This window comes from Lipotes vexillifer, unplaced genomic scaffold, assembly GCF_000442215.2.
Source record: "Lipotes vexillifer unplaced genomic scaffold, Lipotes_vexillifer_v1.1 scaffold688, whole genome shotgun sequence".
Classification (NCBI taxonomy): Eukaryota; Metazoa; Chordata; class Mammalia; order Artiodactyla; family Lipotidae; genus Lipotes; species Lipotes vexillifer.
In genome coordinates, this window is record NW_006776111.1 from 422,149 (window position 1) to 441,982 (window position 19,834).

The window sequence follows — 19,834 nt, forward strand, 5'->3', positions numbered from 1 at the left end:
GAGGATATGTGGGCTGCCTCCTGAGCCGCAGTGTTTTGGGCCATCGGAAGGTGGGTGACGTCCAGATCTTTTTTTTTGTGGCTGTGTACGCCTTTCAGCACTGCTTTCTTGGCCTTCAAAGCCTTTGCTTTGGCTTCGGCTTTGGGAGGGGCAGGGGCCTCCTTCTTCACCTTTGGCGCCATCTTCGTGAAAAAAGCGAGATTAGGTAATTTTTAAATAACTTGGTAGTATTTTGATTCTTTTCTGTGCTGGGCTGTCCTTAGTCACCGTGGTAAAGATTTTCAGCTCATTTAGAAGTATATAATTAATTATGGTTTTGTTTAATTAACAATATAAGTAATTAAAAATGCTTGATATGATTAATGTATACTTTCTATTGTATGCAGTGTGCATAAGACATTATAGTGTATTACTTCAGTAGAGATTTTTAGGGTAAGTGAAGCAAGTTGATTTTCACAGCTGTTGATATTTTATTATATAAAATGGCACCCGGTTTATATGCTCATTAAATCTGTCATTCTACAAATCAGTTGCCAGTGTTTGTGATGATCACAGGCGGGGGCACTGCCAATTCCCTCAGGAACGCTTCTGATAAGCAAAAATGAATTCAGGATTTCAGTGTTCAGAATTTTTAAATGTGTTTTAGTTCTTAAAGAACATTCATGTAATTGACAGTTTTCGATATTCTGTTATGCCCAGCACTAAATTTATTAAAGCCTGCATTCCCATACCAGGATAGGTCATTCTGATGTGTTTCCATATAAGTGAGTTAGCATTTTGTAATAGGATTATAATTTTTATATTTGAACTTTTTTAGATTGTAGAGTATGACGTCATAACATTTTACTATAATTATTACTTTAGGCTCCTGGATTTGGATTTGGAATTGCAATATCTGGTGGAAGAGATAATCCTCATTTCCAGAGTGGGGAAACCTCGATAGTGATTTCAGATGTGCTTAAAGGAGGACCCGCAGAAGGGCAGCTGCAGTAAGCATGTTTCCTACCCTCAGCCATTGGCATGCCATGCTAGTGATTTTTCTAAATTAATATAGTTATGCTTATCTCTGTTATATATGGAAAGCTAGTATCACTTAACTTAAATAGAAGGTCACTGTAAAAAATAAAGATAGTGAAAAGAAAACTTGTTACTCAGTTTAGGGTAGAATCTAGCCTTCAGGAGCCTCTCACCCTGAGTCTCAGCGTTTTTGTTCAACAAGATTAGCAAGATAAAAGAGAGGCAAAAGATACACTAGCAAAAAAATGAGAGTATGAGTAGAGGACTGAAAGAAAATTGGAAGGAGAAAGACTTTATCTTTAAAGAAGGAATAACTTTTTCCAGCCTTATGACTTAGTATCATTGAATGCCTGTAAGTGTACCACCAGAAGTCATTTTGTGTATTGTGGTACCTGTTCAGTCCTTTTGGGAAACATTGTGTTAATAGTTAAAAAATTAATGACCTGTGGTTAGTTACAAGTGCTAAACATTTTTTGTGGGGGATTTGAAATTAAATAGCTGGACATTATTTTATCATTGATCTGAAGACAGGTTAATTAGCCCATAATTAGAATATCTTTTTTAAAGATCCTATCTTAAAAATATCTTTATAAACTTATTTGTATGGTTTCGTCTAACATGTTATTATTTTGGTCTCTTTTTTTCATTAGGGAAAATGACCGAGTCGCGATGGTTAATGGTGTTTCAATGGATAATGTTGAACATGCTTTTGCTGTTCAGCAACTAAGGAAAAGTGGAAAAAATGCAAAAATTGTAAGTGTTTTTTACCTTTAATTTTATAAAGATACCAACTTTACTGTTGGTATATTTTTGGTGTTTGAATTCATTCTTCCCATTTAAGAAAATAAAATCTGGAACAGTAGTTCTGAAGTTAGTTGTTTACAAGTAAGAATGTCTCTTTATTCTAATACCGGTGGTATGTTTTGTTACTGGTGTGTATTTTCTCAAAGCTCAGATACCAGGATTTTTTTTTGATTGAAAAAGAAAGGAAGCAGCTCCTGGTTGAATGGTTACCTCTTTATGGCTTAATGCTTCCTCTTTAAAAAAATACTTAAATTAGACTGAATCTTGGCGTATAATCAGTTTAAAGTATTTTCTGTTATAGGTTTTGTTCAGTGGACAAATTTTATGTTGTCCCTTGAACACATATATTGTTGCTACTTTGTTACTGTGATATAGTTTGAGGAAAGAGAGAGTGGTAAGGGTTTATTTTTTTGGTGGTTCTGTGTGTTTTGTTTTTTTTCGTTTTTTTTGTTTTATAGAGTTGTTCAGGGTTCATAATGTTTTTTAGTGTATTGCTAGACTCTTCTGTTTCATTTTAAACTAGGCACATGTAGCAGAGAATGGATTTAACGTTAAAGTCCTACGTAAAATTATATCTACATAGGGACTTCCCTGGTGGTCCAGCGATTAGTACTCTGTGCTTCCACTGCAGGGATCACAGGTTTGATACCTGGTCGGGGAACTAGGATCCCACATGCCACGAGGCCAAAAAAAAAAAAAAAAAAAATATCTATCAATGCATAGAGGAGCACATTAACCACTTTGCTGCCCCTGTTTCTGCCTTATCTAGGCTCTGAAAGGCCTAATTAAGGTACTGCTTGAGGCGTTAGCTCAGGTGTGTAGAGTAGGAGGAAGAGGCTGGCGGCTACATGGTTTGTCCTGCCTTGTCCGAGAACCTTTCTACTTTGCAGCAGACAGTCAGAGCCACAGTGGACCCAACAGAAAGGAGAGGGCTGGAGTGAGGAGGCCTGCATGGTGTTTTGCCCTCTGGGAGCTATGGTGAGAGCCAGAAGGGGTATTTCCTGAGACTGTATACCCACAGTTGGAGGCCCTCTCACCTTGTGTAGGCTGCTGTGCCATATGGCTCATCTCCGCACCAGTGTCCTTGCTGGTTAAGTGAGTTTTCTCTTGTGGCAGTAGACCCAGAGTTTAGTTACTGCATTCCAGATGACAGGCATCTTCTACTGTGCATGTGTTTTCACAGCTTTTTGTTGTAACCGTATTTTTACATCTGGAACTCTAGTGTTGTTTTAAATTGCAGTTTGTGTACAGACTGGCTAGTTGATGGTACAATTTTTAAACAGTTTTTACAACATGAGATTGTAGCATTTACAGAAGCAAATTGCTAATTTTTATATTTGTTGGTTTTTATAAATTGAATAAGTGTTCTTCAGATGAGTCACTGCATATTCCAAGGTGAGCACCTTAGGTAAATTGGATTTTTCTCCCTGTGTCTGAGGTTGTCGGCTTCACCCGTAGTTCCAGCTTCATTCTTTGGAATATTGAACTGTTGTGTTTTTCCATGCAAAATGTTTAGTACACATGCCCCACATCAATAATACAATCAAGAAAGTTGTACTCCTACACTTCAGACTTTTCTAACCATAGAAATGATTTTGTAAGAAACAGTCCAAAACCTGTTATGTATTTGAAATAGCACATGTAAGAAGGATGAGTTTTCCTCTCACTGTGCTTCGCTACATCATTTGGAAAGGTGGAACTCAGGAAGGTTGGGCAAGTAGTTTGCTCTTAAGGGAGAAGCTGTAGGAGGGTTGGGTGGAAGCGTGTTCAGTCAGCAGAGGGTAGCTGTTCATTCCTGCGTCTGAAGAGAGTGGGTTACGTCATCAACATACGCTAAGTTTTCATCATTGAGAATAAAACGGTAGTGTCTTAAAATGTGGCCTTTCGTTGTAGGATGTCTTTCTTAACTCATCTCCTGCCATAACCAGAACCTCAGGTCACTATATATGTTTTTTTTTTCCCCCCAGTTGTGAGTAGCCAGCTCCTTCTCTCCCCGGCCCTGGGCTCTTATATTTTGATGGTTCTAAGTTTATATCTTTCCATAAACTAAGACCCCTTGGGCATTAGGCTCAATAAATTTCTTTTCCGTTGAATTAAAATGTTAGAACTCCTTTGATAATATAACTACCATAAATATGCTTAATTTTGTTTAACAGTAGGTGAAGAGAAGATAGTAAAAGATTGTTTATAACATAGTGAACATGTGTAGTTTTTACAAAAATTCTGAACATACTAAAAGAGCATTATGAAGCGAATGGGCGAAAACACCTTCCTAGAGATAAACTCTGAACACTTTAGTATTTACCCACATGGCTGCATAGCATTTCAGTGTGTGTGCACACTTCCTCAACGCATTCACTGATGGGCATTTCAATGTCCAGTTTCCACAAGTATTTTTTTAAAAATTAAGATTATTTTAAAATAATTTTATTAAAGTTATTTTTAATAAGATTATTTTTAAAATAATCTTTATTATTTTAAAAATAATAAAGATCATCGTATTTCTATCTACTTGTTCAGTTACTTTTTAAGAATAACTTCTTAGGAGTAGCTTTTTAGAGTCAGATGGCATGAATGACTTTTGATACATGGATTGGCAATTTGCCCATTAGAAAACCAATAAGGTACTGAGAGAGTACAATTTCATCAACACTTACATCTCTGCTAAACTGATGGACTAAACATAGTATTTCAAATTACAAGTGGGTTTGATCTTCACCTGGTGTGTATACTTCCCGTTATGTTTCTTTGCCTGTTCCTGTCCTTATGTTGATGACTGTCACACTAGTGTTGTGTGTATTAAGATGATTAGCCTTTTGTGGTATACACTGCATATATTGTTTTCCCATTTTCTTTGTGAGTGTGTGTAAGTTGTTTACAGTGTTTTTTTGGTTTGCTTTTATATCATTTTATTTCATCATCATGGGAATGTTTTCATTTTTATCCTGTCATATCTGTCAGACTTTCACTTGATTGGCTTACAAAAGTCTTTACCTTACCAGAGTTATAAAAACATATATCTTATATTTTATTCTAGTACTTATATAATTTCATTGTTTTGTTTTATATTTGAATGTTTAATTCAGCTGACCTGTTTTGAAGTAGGCATTTTTTCCCAAAATTTTTGTTTCACAATTTTCAGTGTTAAAATCAAGTATGATTACCAAGCCTGAGTGGGTTTATAGTACTTAACTCATAATATAAATGGGGAATCATAGCAGGATTGGATATTTTTCAATGAGTTAAACACTTACTACATGCAAATACTTCATTACAGGTACAGTTAAAATGACCTGGCCAGGACCTTCTCCTCAGGGAACTTGAATTTCAGTAGGCTTGATGGGTACACACAGTCACAGCCATCATGCACATCATCTGAGATGGAGGGTGCTTCAGGTGCAGATTTCAGACAGGTGGTGCTCATTCTCTTAGGGGAAAGCTTTGAGGACTCAACTGGTTATTTTGTTTATACCTTACTAGGGAGCGATTGAAGATCGAAGTGCTAACACAAAGAATTGTTTCTAATACAACACGTTGGAGATGGAAATAGAAGTGAGAGTAAGACTCAGGGAGGCAGTGAGGGGTGCTTTACAGTAAATGTTGCCTGAGAAGGGCCTCAGCCATGAGGCACCAAGAGTAGCAAGGCAGGCAGCCTTTTCTTCATTCATAACAGGGCCTTGGCTGCCTGTCCTTTCCACGTGCTGGCCTCTTGCTCCTTGTTGACCTTTAGCTTCGATGTGTCCTCAGAGAGGCCTTCTCTGATCACTCTTGGTGGTAAGAAGCTGCGGTATTAAGTGTGGAGCAGCCCTTTGAAGAAAGTGAGTCACAAAAGGAAGAGAAAAGATGATAGCTTGGAAATGAGTAGCGAGATGGGAATCGAAGATGAGTTTGCAGATTAGTAGGCAGAGGACAGACTGGAGGTAAATAGGGAGAGATTATAGTTGTTGGTACCTGGCTTGGGGGGGATGGTAATTGATGAGGAAAGGTCTTGGAGGTGGGGAGGGATGAGAATAAGCCCCTCTGAAAGGGTGTCGTTCATGCAGGAAGAGGATCGAATTGTCTGAGACCAAGAAGGAAGACCAAATAAATGAGACACTGAAAGCATGTGGCAGTGGGGATGTGAAGTGGCACTGATCTCTATAAATCAGGCCTAGTGACTGGCATCTCGGAGAACAGTTTCGGGATAGCTATGTTAGCAAATTCCATGGAATTTGAGGCAACAAGAGGTAGATGAAAGGCTTGCTGAATAAATGAAAGAATTCTTTCAAGTAAAATGAATTTATAGAGAACCTAATCAGCCGGTGTGGGGATGCAGCCATCTGAAGGGGAAGATAATACAGGACAGGGTTTATCCTGGCACAGGACCAACGGGTCAAGAGAAAGTAACTTCCCCCCAGCTTTACTGAGATACAGTTGACATACGGCACTGTGTAAGTTTAAGGTGTGCAGCGTGATGATTTGACTTCACGAAATTATGACATCCATCATCTCATATAGATACAAAATTAAAGAAATAGAAAAAAAATTTTTTTCCTTGTGATGAGAACTCTTAGGATTTACTCTCTTAGCAACTTTAATTACATTTATCATGTTGTACATTATGTCCTTAGTATTTATTTATCTTATGAAGGGAAGTCTGCACTTAAAAAAAAATTAATTAATTATTTTATTTTTGGCTGCATTGGGTCTTTGTTGCTGCGCATGGTCTTTCTCTGGTTGCGGGGGCTACTCTTCATTGTGGTGTGCGGGCTTCTCATTGCGGTGGCATCACTTGTTGCGGAGCACAGGCTCTAGGCACGCCGGCTTCAGTAGTTGTGGCTCACGGGCTCTAGAGCGCAGGCTCAGTAGTTGTGGCACACAGGCTTAGTTGCTCTGCGGCATGTGGGATCTTCCCGGACCACGGATTGAACCTGTGTCCCCTGCCTTGGCAGGCGGATTCTCAACCACTGTGCCACCAGGGAAGCCCCAGTTTGCACTTTTTGATTGCCCTCATCCAATCCCCCCAGCCCCTGTCACCTCTGTAGCTACAAATCTGACCTCTTTTTCTATAAATTTGTTTGTTTGTGAAGTATAATTGACCTACAACACTGTTAGTTCCTGTTACACAACATGGTGATTCTATATTTCTCTACATTTCAAAATGGTTCCAGGATAAATCTAGTTACAATACGTCACCATACAAAGATACTAGGTAGTTACTGTGTTTCCTACACCATACATTTCATACCCATGACTCATTTATTTTGCAACTGGAAGTTTGTTTGATCTGTCTCACCTGTTCCTTTCCCGCTGGCAGCTGCCTGTTCTCTGTATCTGTATAACTCCATTTCTGTTTTGTTATGTTCGTTCATTTGTTGTGTAGATTCCACATATAAGTGAAATCATACAGTAGTTGTCTTTCTCTGTCTGACTTATTTCACTTAGTGTAATACCCTCCAGGTCTATCTGTGTTGTTGCAGATGGCAAGATGTTATTCTTTTTCATGGCTGAGTAGTATTCGTGTGTGTGTGTGTGTGTGTGTGTGTGTGTGTGTGTGTGTGTGTGTGTATCAAATCTTCTTTATCCGTTCATCTGTTGATGGGCACTTGCTTTGCTTCCATATCTTGGATATCATAAATAATGCTGCAATGAACAGAGGCATGCAAATGTCCTTTCCTTTTCCTTTCTTCCCTCCCCTCCCCTCCCCTCCCCTTTTTTGTTTTTTGTTTTTGGCCTCGTGGCATGCAGGATCTTAGTTCCCCGACCAGGGATTGCACCCATGCCCCCTGCAGTGGAAGTGCAGAGTCCTAACCACTGGACCACCAGGGGATTCCCATAAATGTCTTTTCTAATTAGTGTTTTTATTTTCTTTGGGTGAATAGGAGTGGAATTTGCCGGATCATACGGTAGTTCTATTTTTAATTTTTTGAGGAGTCTCCATACTGTTTTGCATAGCGGCTGGACTAATTTACATTCCCACCAACAGAGCATGAGTGTTCCCTTTTCTCCACATCCTTGTCAGTGCTTGTTATTTGTTTTCTTTTTCATAATTGCCATTCTGACAGGTGGGAGGTGATACCTCATTGTGGTTTTGATTTGTATTTCACTGATGATTAGTGATATTGAGCATCTTTTCATGTGCCCGTTGGCCATCTGTATGTCTTCTTTGAAAAATGTCTATTCACATCCTCTGCCCAGTTTTTAATTGAGTTGTTTGTTTTTTTGACGTTGAGTTGTGTAAGTTCTTTGTATATTTTGGATATTAATCCCTTGTGGGTCGTATCATTTGCAAATATCTTCTCCCATTGCATCTGCGGCCCTTTTGTTTTGTTGATAGTTAACTTCACTGTGTAAAAGCTTTTTTAGTTGGATGTAGTCCTCTTTATTTGTGCTTTTGTTTCCCTTGCCTGAGGAGGCATATCCAAAAAATATTTTTAAGACTGATGTCAAATAGTGTACTGCCTATGTTTTCTTCTAGGAGTTTTATGGTTTCAGGGCTTATATTTAAATCTTGTATCCATTTTGAATTTATTTTTGTGCACGATATGAGAGAGTAGTCCAGTATGATTCTTCTGTATGTAATTGTCCTGTTTTCCCAGCACCATTTATTGGACAGGCTGTTTTTTCCCCATTGTACATTCTTGCCTCCTTTGTCATAGATTAATTGCCCATGTAAGTGTGGATTCATCTTCTGGGCCTTCTATTCCGTTCCATTGATTTATGTGTCTGGTTTTGTGCTAGTACCATGCTGTTTTGATGACTGTAACCATATAGTATAGTTTGAAATCTGGGTGCATGATGCCTCCAGCATTGTTCTTTATTCTCAAGATTGTTTTTGTTTGTTCGTTTTTTGCTATTTGGGGTCTTTTGTGTTTCCATATAAATTTTAGAATTAGTTGTTCTAGTTCTGTGAAAAATGCCATTGGCATTTTGACAGGGATTGCACTGGATATTTAGACTGCTTTGGATAGTATGGTCATTTTAGCAATATTAATTTTTCCAGTCCATGAACTTGGTATATCTTTACATCTGTTCCTGTTGTCTTCAGTTTCTTGCATTGGTGTCGTTATATTTCCGAGTATAGGTGTTTTACCTCCTTAGTTAGATTTATTCCCGGGGATTTTATTTATTTTTTTTTATTTTTTATTTTTTGCGGTACGCGGGCCTCTCACTGTTGTGGCCTCTCCCGTTGTGGAGCACAGGCTCCGGACGCGCAGGCTCAGCGGCCATGGCTCACGGGCCCAGCCGCTCCGCGGCATGTGGGATCTTCCCGGACCGGGGCACGAACCCGTGTCCCCTGCATCGGCAGGCGGACTCTCAACCTCTGCGCCACCAGGGAAGCCCCGGGGATTTTATTTTTATTTATTTATTTTTTGATTTTTTTTTTTTTTTTTTTTTAATTTGTGGTACGCGGGCTTCTCACTGTTGTGGCCTCTCCTGTTGTGGAGCAACAGGCTCTGGACGTGCAGGCTCAGCAGCCATGGCACACGGGTGCAGCCGCTCCGCGGCATGTGGGATATTCCCAGACCAGGGCACGAACCCGTGTCCCCTGCATCAGCAGGCAGACTCTCAACCACTGCGCCACCAGGGAAGCCTATTCCCAGGGATTTTATTTTTTGATGCAATTTGTAAATGGGATTGTTTTCTTAATTTCTCTTTCTGATAGTTCGTTGTTAGTGTATACAAATACAACAGATTTCTGTGTATTAATTTTGTATCCTGCAACTTTGCTGAATTTATTGATGAGCTCTAGAAGTTTATTCATGATGCCTTTAGGATTTTCTATAGAGTATCATGTCATCCTCACACAGTAACAGTTGTACTTCTTCCTTTCCAATTTGGATTCCTTTTCTTTTTCTTGTCTGATTGCTGGGGCTAGGACTTCCAACACTAAGTTCAATAAAAGAGCGACAGTTGGCATCCTTGTCTTGTTCCTGATCTTAGAGAAAATGCTCTCAGCTTTATACCATTGAGCCCACCATGTTAGCTGTGGGCTTATATATGACCTTTTTTATGTTGAGGTATGTTCCCTCTATATGCACTTTGTTGAATTTTTTTTAATCATACGTAGATGTTGAATTTTATTAAAAGCTTTTTCAAGATTTATTGAGACAATCATAAAATTTTTCTTCCTCAGTTTGCTAATGTGGTATATATCGCATCGATTTGTGGATATTGAACCATCCTTACATCCATGGGATAAATCCCACTTGATCATGGTGTATGATCCTTTTAATGTATTGTTGAATTCAGTTTGCTAATATTTTGTTGAGTAATTTTGCATCTATGTTTATCATTGATATTGGCCTGTAGTTTTCTTTTCTGTGTGATATCTGTGTGATATCTTTGTCTGGTTTTGCTCTCAGGGTGATGCTGGCCTCATAGAATGAGTTCAGAAGCACTCCTTCCTCTGCAGTGTTTTGGAAGAGTTTCAGAAGGATACATGTTAACTCTTCTGTAAATGTTTGGTAGAATTCACTTGTGAAGCCATATGGTCTTGGGCTTCTGTTTGTTGGGAGTTTTTAAATTATTGATTCAGTTTCATTACTGGTAATTGGTCTGTTCATATTTTCTATTTCTTCCTGGTTCAGTCTTGGGAGGTTGTACATTTCTAGGAATTTGTCCATTTCTTCTAGGTTGTCCATTTTATTTGCGTATAATTGTTCACAGTAATCTCTTGTGATCTTTTGTATTTCGGTGCTGTCAGTTGTAACTTCTGCTTTTTCATTTCTGATATTATTGATTTGGGCCCTCTCTCTCTAGTGCTGGCCCACTGGTGGGTAGAACTGGGTGGCTGGTTGTGCGGCCAGGGGTCCTAGTGTAGGCTTGCTGGTGAGCAGGCTGGTTTCAGACATCACTGGCTGCAGGGTTCGGGGTGTTCCAAAGCTTTGTAAGCCTACTGGTGAGTGGGGCTGGATCCCAGAGTGGCTGGCTGATGGGTCCAAGGTGTTTCGGAGCTAGTATCGGCCTACTGGTGGACAGGGTCAGGGTCCTATGTGTCCCAGGGCTAGTGCCCAGGGTAGGCAGGCTGGTCATGGAGTCTCTGGCTGCAGGGCCCTGGGGGTCCAGGGGCTGGTGCCAGCCTACTGGGGTGGGCTGGGTCCTGACTCAGCAGGTACAGGGCTGTGGTATGCCGGGGCTAGAGAAAATCATTTAAATATCGAAGCATGACAACTCATCAAACTTGGGAGGAAGGCAGTTGAAACCAGGAGGGAATTGATGGACTAGGAGAATAGGAGGGCATGGAGGAGTCAGACATAAGATGGACATGGAGAAGTTTCAGTAGATCAGGGTGTCAGAAGTAGAAGACAAGGAGTGTTACTCAAGAAGATCTTGCAGATCCCTGATGAGATCAAAGGTATACTGGTGTGAGAAGACAGAGTGCAGTCCAGGGATTAAGAGGCCACTCAGTCAGAAGGCAATGCAAATAGATCTTGATCTTACAGAAAGTAAAGGAAATAAGTGGACAGGGAAAATTGAACCAGTATCAGAGTCAATTGAGTAAAGAAAGCCAGAAGAAGGAATTTATGCATAGACCATAAATTACAAATTTTGGAGAGAGAGAAACAAAGTTTGTATTGGTAGAGTATCATGGAGTTATTAGCTCCAACACAACAGTAACTTCAGTGTTAGTGTGGAAGTACAATAAATTTCTTAGAGTCCCAGTAGGACAGTTGTGGGCCTTGATACTCATGGATTCTGAAATTTTTAAGGAATCAAGTTGGGCCTGCAAGTTTGCTCTGGTTTGGTAACAACTACAGTATATTTGATTGTATTAGAGTACAGTGCTCCCTCCTTTATTCAAACCACCAGTAATTATTTACACCAGTAATTATTAAGTTTTCCTGTAAGCTTGTAATTATTACACATAGAAGATCTTCTGAATTAATTAAGAACTTTATTAGGCCCTCTATTCCAAATTTGCTTCTTAACCAGATCTGTCTACCAGGAGAGCAGAAAAGATAACCAATATAGAAAAGTATTCCTTAGTAATTTGTTATATTTGTGTATTATATCTCTTATTCATAATGAGTATGAGACCAGAAAAATGTGATCTTCCTCTCTTAAGAACTGAAAGTACATATATGAAAATCAGCTCATATTGTAATCTTTCTTATTTGTAGACCATTCGAAGGAAAAAGAAAGTTCAGATACCAGTAAGTCGTCCTGATCCTGAACCAGTATCTGAGAATGAAGAAGATAGTTATGATGAGGAAGTACACGACCCGAGAAGTGGCCGTGGGGGCATGGTTAACAGGAGGAGTGAAAAGAGCTGGGCCAGGGATAGAAGTGCAAGTCGAGAGAGGAGTCTGTCTCCGCGATCTGATAGGCGATCTGTGGCTTCCAGTCAACCTGCCAGACCCACCAAAGTCACACTGGTGAAATCCCGGAAAAACGAAGGTATTTTCTACCAACTCGTTTACCATTTTCACATGAAAATTTTAAGACTAATTTTAATGAGAAGTAAATTTGCCATCACTTTATATCTTTGCTTTGTTGTCTTCTGTTATCTTCGTTTTTGTGCCCTGTTGCTTTAAATCAAATCCTGTGATGTCAGGCTTCAGGGGTCATCTGTTTCCTCTTCTTGAATCATTTTGTTGTAGCAGATAGTACTTCACATAAATTGTCCAGTAGTTGGATTTTGGATTACTTCTTGTGAGTAGAATAGGCTAATACAAGCAATGTCACGCCATCACCAAGCTGCAATTCAGTGTTTTACTTAGCTGTCAGGATCAGTAGTACCTACATCTGGGTAGAAATCATTGGATTCGGAGGGAGGGCAGGCTGCCTTTTCTAAATGGAGAGTCGGAGGGAGAGGAGCCCCCACAGGATATTGCTCTAAAAGCAAAAAATTTTGAAACTGAAGCCTAGCTGCCTCCCCTCAGGTAATCACATTGGATACAAGTGAGTTTGATTGTGGCTTCTTGCTGCTGTGGGCGTGTCTCTACCATGCAGGAAAGCGTTGATGAGTGATCATTTTGATAAAAAGGTGTAAGAGTATTTGAAGGCTGGCTCTGATCCGCTTTACTGAAACCTGACATGTCTCCTGGTTATTGCTCCCCACTGCCCTCATCCATACCGACTTCTCAGTCAGACTGTCTGTGTTCAGAGCTGTTTCTCCTTGTTCACCACCCACTCTTCAGCCCTCTCTCTCTGGTATCTGCTCCCAGAACTGTTCATACTAAATCCGGTAGAAATTTCTAGTCTTTATCTTACTTGCCTTTTCACATAGTTAACCATTTCACATAGTTAACCACTCCCTATATTTTTTGAATTTTATTTATTTTTTATACAGCACATTCTTATTAGTTATCTGTTTTATACATATTAGTGTATATATGTCAATCCCAATCTCCCCGTTCATCCCATCCCACCCCCACCCCCACCACCCCCACTTGCCCCCCTTAGTGTCCATACATTTGTTCTCTACATCTGTATCTCTATTTCTGCCCTGCAAACCGGTTCATCTATACTATTTTTCTAGGTTTCACATGTATATGTTAATATACCATATTTGTTTTTCTCTTTCTGACTTACTTCACTCTGTATGATGGTCTCTAGGTCCATCCACGTCTCTACAAATGACTCAGTTTCATTTCTTTTTATGGCTAAGTAATATTCCATTGTATATATGTACCACATCTTTATCCATTCATCTGTTGATGGGCATTTAGGTTGCTTCCATGACCTGGCTATTGTAAATGGTGCTGCAGTGAACATTGGGGTGCGTGTGTCTTTTTGAATTATGGTTTTCTCTGGGTAATATGCCCAGTAGTGGGATTGCTGGGTCATACTGTAATTCTATTTTAGTTTTTTAAGGAACGTCCATACTGTTCTCCATAGTGGCTGTATCAATTTACATTCCCACCAACAGTTCAAGAGGGTTCCCTTTTCTCCGCACCCTCTCCAGCATTTGTTGCTTGTAGATTTTCTGATGATGCCCATTCTAACTGGTGTGAGGTGATACCTCATTGTAGTTTTGATTTGCATTTCTCTAATAATTAACCACTCCCTGTTTTTTGAAATAATGTTTTCTCTTGGCTCTTGTAATGCTGTGGGTTTCAAGGGTTCCTCCCTCTTTCTTTTCTGTATCCTTGGCAAGCTCTTTGTCCTCATCCTACCTTTCAGTGTTCTGTGGATTTCTGTTCTAGAATCTCTTTTCTACTTCATATAACATCTTTAGGAAATCTCATGTCTCTCAGTGTCGTGGGCTGCTCATGATGGCACAGCTCCTTCCCTAGGTCCAGTGTGTGCACCCTGGTGCCCCAGCTGAGTCATAGGCATGTACACTTAGGTGTTCGTCTGCATCCCTCAGATACAGCACATCTCCCTCCTGGAATGTTTCTTATGAAATATCCTGTTGCATATATTCCCGTCTACCCGGTCTCTCAAGCCAGCTGGGGGCAGCATGGTATAGTTTTCCGTGACATCTTTTCTCCCCTGCTTTCCTGTGCCCGGTTAACACCTTCTAACTTCTTAAACACCACACTTTACTGTCCTACTCCTCCTTTCTCCACCACCACCACCCTCATCCAAGCTACCAGCATCTTTTTTTTTTCTTCCATCTTTATTGAGGTGTAACTGACATTGTATATTAATATGTAAAGTTGTATGTATTTAAGGTGTACAGTGTGATGGTTTGAGGTATGTATACACTAGGAAACGATCACCACAATCAAGTTAATCAACACATCGTTACTTTTTCCTTTTTTGTGTTGTGGGGCACGGGGGGGTGAGGAGCACCACACCACTGTCTATTAAGTGATTCACCCAGCCTCATGATCCAGTCTCTGGATCTCCCTGGTCCATTCTGTGGACTACTCCACGTGGTTACAGGGTCTTCTGGGATGCTTCTCTGTCTGACTCTTGCCCTACACTTATGACTTCATCAAACTTGCCTTGTCTTTCCTTCATACCTTCTGGTGCACTTGTTTTTAACCATTCTGTCTCTTCCAGTGTGCACACGCACGCACACACCCACACGCGCGCGCACACACACACACACCACCCCCACCCCCACCCAACCTCATTTCTCAGGTTTATATTCTTTTTTTTTTTTTTTTAACCCCACATTTGTTTATTTATTTTTGCTGTGTTGGGTCTTTGTTTCTGTGCGAGGGCTTTCTCTAGTTGTGGCAAGCGGGTGCCACTCTTCATCGCGGTGCGTGGGCCTCTCACTATCACGGCCTCTGTTGTTGGCGGAGCACAGGCTCCAGACGAGCAGGCTCAGTAGTTGTGGCTCACGTGCCTAGTTGCTCCGCGGCATGTGGGATCTTCCCAGACCAGGTCTCTGAACCCGTGTCCCCTGCATTGGCAGGTGGATTCTCAACCACTGCGCCACCAGGGAAGTCCATTTATCAGGTTTAGTGTTAGTATTTCTTAGGTAGAGTTTCAGCTTTAGCATTTGCTTCTCAGGGAGGCCTTCTCTGACCCCCACAAGGCACAGAATCATGTATTGCTCCATCCGAACTCTTCATCACACTGGCAATTGTGGTAACGACTTTTTCCCTACTGACTAGGGAAGCTGCCAGAGTGCAGGGACTGTCTCAATTGCTGGTTTTTATCTCTAGTGCCTACCACCTAGTTAATATTTACTAAGGAAATACTTAGAATAAATGAATACATTAATATACAAGGAATATTTTAGAGTCATCTCTGTATTTTGGTCATTTATAATTTTTAAATCTTAAATGAGGACAGTCTTTTAATCAGTACTTTCTTTCTGTGAGATATAGTCACCATTTCTAAATCACACATAGTTGACTGCCTAGATCCCCTAGAAGGTCATTTTCTTTTTTTTACCCTGATTCTATTCCTGCTTGTGAACACTCTTTGTATATTTGCCCTAAGTTGAACTGTAACTGATGTAACTTTTAAAAGCTTGAGTAGCAGGTCTGCTAACTTATCCCATCTGTTTCCCTTCTTGTTTTTGTTTTGTTTTTCTTTCCCAGTAAGACTCAGTCCTACTCTTTCTCCTAACACAACTGGGGCAGTCCTGTTCCTATTGACATTATACTGTTAGTTGTAGTCATTGTACAGCTTTGCAGGCCCCCTGGACAGTTTTCTGGACTCTCCTGGTAACTTCTTTAACTCTGACCACGCCCTCACCCACAGGTGCAATTAATGTTGCCACGCTCCTGAGCACTTTGGGCACTTTGTCGTTGGAAGGACTGGCATCTTTAACTCCTCCCCACATCTGCTTGGCTCATTTTAAGCCCTTGTTTGAGTGGTGCACACTGATGCTCTGTGTATGTCTCTCAGAGAGGTGTTTAGGATTCAAAATACTTCTGCTGTAGGAACTGAGGAGAACAAAACCAATATATGCATGGTAATACAAGTCATCAACAAAATTGTAAAGGATTCCAGAGTTTTCCTTTTCAGAATTTTATTCTTTAAACCTTCTGAGAAGCTAGTGCATCAGCATGACACCATCAGAGAGAAATGGTAATCTCTTCAGATTTTTCTCTCTTTCAGTACAGTGAGAGCACGACGTGCCAGTCTTCTCTTTGAACCACGCACTTTCCCTTTGCTTTCACACTGACAGTGAAAACTTTCTGATGATTAGAGGAAATGTCTTCTTTGCAGGGAGGCCAAGAATAATTTCTTATTACTGATTGTACTTAAAAACTCTATGTGGTGATTATTAGTTTCATACTTTTAAACTCTATTTAAGAGTCTTGGGATTTTACACTAAAGACATTTAAATATATTATTTCAGAATATGGTCTTCGATTGGCCAGCCATATATTTGTAAAGGAAATTTCACAAGATAGTTTGGCAGCAAGAGATGGCAATATTCAAGAAGGCGATGTTGTATTGAAGGTATAGTCATATTCTTACATTTTGATGAACTGCAGTAGAAAACAACTTCTAGTGTGACCACATAGCTCCTGTTCATGCTTGAAGCGATTTTGCCAAAAAGAATTAAAAATCAATATTTGGGGGACTAGATAGTTTGCCACTGGCTATTATTACATGTCAACACTGACGCTTTTCTTTGGGCATAGAGTCATCCTCGAGAATTAATAGCGCCAAATGTATGTTTTTCACTAATAGGAGTTACTTTTGTAGATAGATTTGTTTGTTGTTCCACATTAAGTGGTTTCGATAACTCCTCCAGATATTATTGATGTGTTTTGTTAGTTTGCCCATGAGTAGTAGAAAGTGATGGGGAGGAGGAAGAAGATGCTAATTTGGGCTTTTCTGGCAGAGCAGCAGTGTAGTACAGATTTTATTATTTCAGTAAGGAGGAGTACTTTGATAGTTTAGGAAAAGTGTAAAGGGAATATTTTGGTTCTCAGAGCAAGCCCAGGAGTAGTCTAGATATTCCTGTTCATGTCAGACTAAGTTAATGTTTGTATTTTTGTCATTTACCTTCAACCTATAGTTTCTTTTCTGTTGCAGATAAATGGTACCGTGACGGAAAATATGTCATTGACAGATGCAAAGACATTGATAGAGAGGTCTAAAGGCAAGTTAAAGATGGTAGTTCAGAGAGATGAGCGGGCTACCCTGCTGAATGTCCCTGATCTTTCTGACAGTATCCACTCTGCTAATGCCTCTGAGAGAGATGGTGAGTGTGGCTCTGTTTGCAGAGACCCTTTAAGTGACCTGTTTCTTAAAGTGGGAAGATTTGACATTTTAGAATGAAATGATAATTTTCTATGAGCCAGACACCTTCAAAATATAAGAATTCAAAAAAATTTTTTTCTGTTGACAGCTTACCAATATCGAATAGTAGCTGATTAAGTTAATGCTTAAATCAACCATTTTATATGAAATTATATTTAGTAACTTATTTCCATTATTATTGGAGTACCTTATATTTTACTGTAGTCATTTCATGGGAAAATAAACAGCACTCTTTTGTTTAACAGACATTTCAGAAATTCAGTCACTGGCATCAGATCATTCCGGTCGATCACACGACCGGCCTCCCCGTCACAACCGATCACGATCTCCTGACCAGCGGTCAGAGCCTTCTGACCATTCTAGACAGTCTCCACAGCAGCCCAGCAATGGCAGGTAATCATGCTCTGTTGTTTAAAATAAAACAGGTGTGTGTGCTTGGTACATGTTTCTGGTTTTGCTTAGAAATAAAATTAGAAGATAGGTTGTCTTTGGATTACTTAAATTAGGTTCGTGTTTCTTTATCAATTTAGGTATTTCTTATCTAGAATAACAAAGGTCAAACTGTTTCATAAAAGGCCAAAGAGTAAGTATTTTAGGCATGTGAGCCAAGTCTTGTCACTACTCAGCTCTGTCTTTGTGGCACAAAACTAACTGTAGACAGTATGTAAATGAATGGGCATGGCTGTTTTCCAATAAAACTTTATTTTAAAAAAGTTGGCTCTCAGTTGCAATTTGCTGAACCACTGCATTAGAAGATGCTAGCAAGCTTTAGGACAAGTTAACTATATACAGTAGAAGTCCTTTAGTGGAGAGATTAACCTGGACTTTGTTTTCTGCTTTAAAGCACACTGTCTGGTATTTATGCCAAAGGATCTGCTATGCTAGTAGTATATGACTTACCTGAGTTTATAGTCTCTGGGGTCACATATACATTTGAGAATATGAGGAAAATTATGACTCTTCTTTCCAGAAAAGTGCACGTGTACACATACGTGTAGCACTTTACATAAGAATTCTGGACATTCCCCAGGGCTCTGTAGGCCACCAGTGGACCTAGGGTTTAACAGCAATCCATATGGAGATCTTCTGTAGACACTTGAAATTTCAGGTCCAGAGCTGACCAGTTTAAGATTCAAGGTGGTGATTTGGGACTTACTGCATGAGGGTGTTAGCTGAAGCCATAGAAGTCACTAAAATTGCCAAGAGAAACAATATAGATAGAATGCCCAGAAGTGGACCACAGGGAGTGTTCCCTGAGGAAGCTGAAGAAGCAAGGGAGAAGTCCCTCCCTGGGAGAGAGCTGTCCTCAAGATTGTCAGAAATCATACAGATAACAGTTGTTATGCACCCCTGAGTTTAGATATTTGTGAGGCTGATTCTCTCTGAATTTCAGATTTTAGACATATAAATTGTATTAACCCTGATCTTTGTAATTAATGTTATAATTTTTTTAAGGAATATTATAGTATGTCACATGCAAAATGGATTATAATCGATTATTAGTTTTAACTGCTGTAGGTTAACATAATAATTCTAAAAATCTCCCTGACACAGCACAGACCTTATCTGGAGAAGGACAGCTGCTGCAACATGTACACAGTGACAGAGCTAACGTCCCTGATGAGTCACGGGGAGTGGCTGTAATTGTAACACAGTTCTCTCACCTAGAAGCTAGGCTGGCATCAAGCAATTTGGACATGATTTTCCTTTAAAAAGAAAGAAATGCTCATCAAAATTTTGGCCATTTGTATTTATTGTAATCAAATTCTAAACCTTAGAAAGTTCTTTCTGATACTTACTTTTTTCCATTTAGATTTCCTAAACACTTGACATCTGTAACTTTAAAAGTTGAAGAGGACTTAAAAAATTTTTTAACTATCTTCATATTATATTGGGATGTTTTACTTCTCTTGGGAACCTCAAGTATTCTTTATGGGTAACACCAGTTATATGAGATCTTTTAAAAATACAGAATCCTGGGCCTGCTTCTCAGTTCATCTGAGGTGGAGGCAGGGAATACTTTTTTAAAGTTCCTGATAGCATTCTTTTCTATACATTACCAGATTTGGGAACTTCTGGTTAGAACATGTAGCATATACTAAGGAAAAGATAGTACTTTGAGTACAGAAGACAAAAAGTCTTCAGATTCTTTTCCAGATGTTTGTGCTGAGACTATAATTCCTGAAAATTAAGTGGCCTGTCAAAAGGCAGGATGTAAAGTAGTACCAGTTGCTTAAAGGTTTCATTTTCATTTCCCCCCTAAAGTTAATATTAAAATCCAGATAACTGTGGGAGTTTTAATATAGAGGGTGCCTTGCATTTTGAGAAACAACTTAGATATAGTAAGAGAGTAAAATCCTAGTATTAAAAAACGCATGGGACATTTTCTTTTTGTTATTTA

At 39.6% G+C, this 19,834-nt stretch overlaps 1 protein-coding gene and 1 pseudogene across 1 annotated transcript in view; one reads left to right on the forward strand and one right to left on the reverse strand.

The window, feature by feature from the left end:
• LOC103090276 (60S ribosomal protein L23a pseudogene) overlaps positions 1 to 185 on the reverse strand; it is a 494-nt pseudogene extending 309 nt beyond the window's left edge.
• TJP1 (tight junction protein 1) overlaps positions 1 to 19,834 on the forward strand; it is a 116,470-nt gene that overhangs the window by 50,314 nt on the left and 46,322 nt on the right. The window contains exons 4-9 of the mRNA XM_007450273.1: positions 865 to 989; positions 1,668 to 1,770; positions 11,925 to 12,201; positions 16,520 to 16,623; positions 17,206 to 17,374; positions 17,679 to 17,826. Of these exons, the coding sequence (XP_007450335.1) occupies positions 865 to 989; positions 1,668 to 1,770; positions 11,925 to 12,201; positions 16,520 to 16,623; positions 17,206 to 17,374; positions 17,679 to 17,826 (926 nt within the window). The remainder of the gene's footprint in view (positions 1 to 864; positions 990 to 1,667; positions 1,771 to 11,924; positions 12,202 to 16,519; positions 16,624 to 17,205; positions 17,375 to 17,678; positions 17,827 to 19,834) is intronic.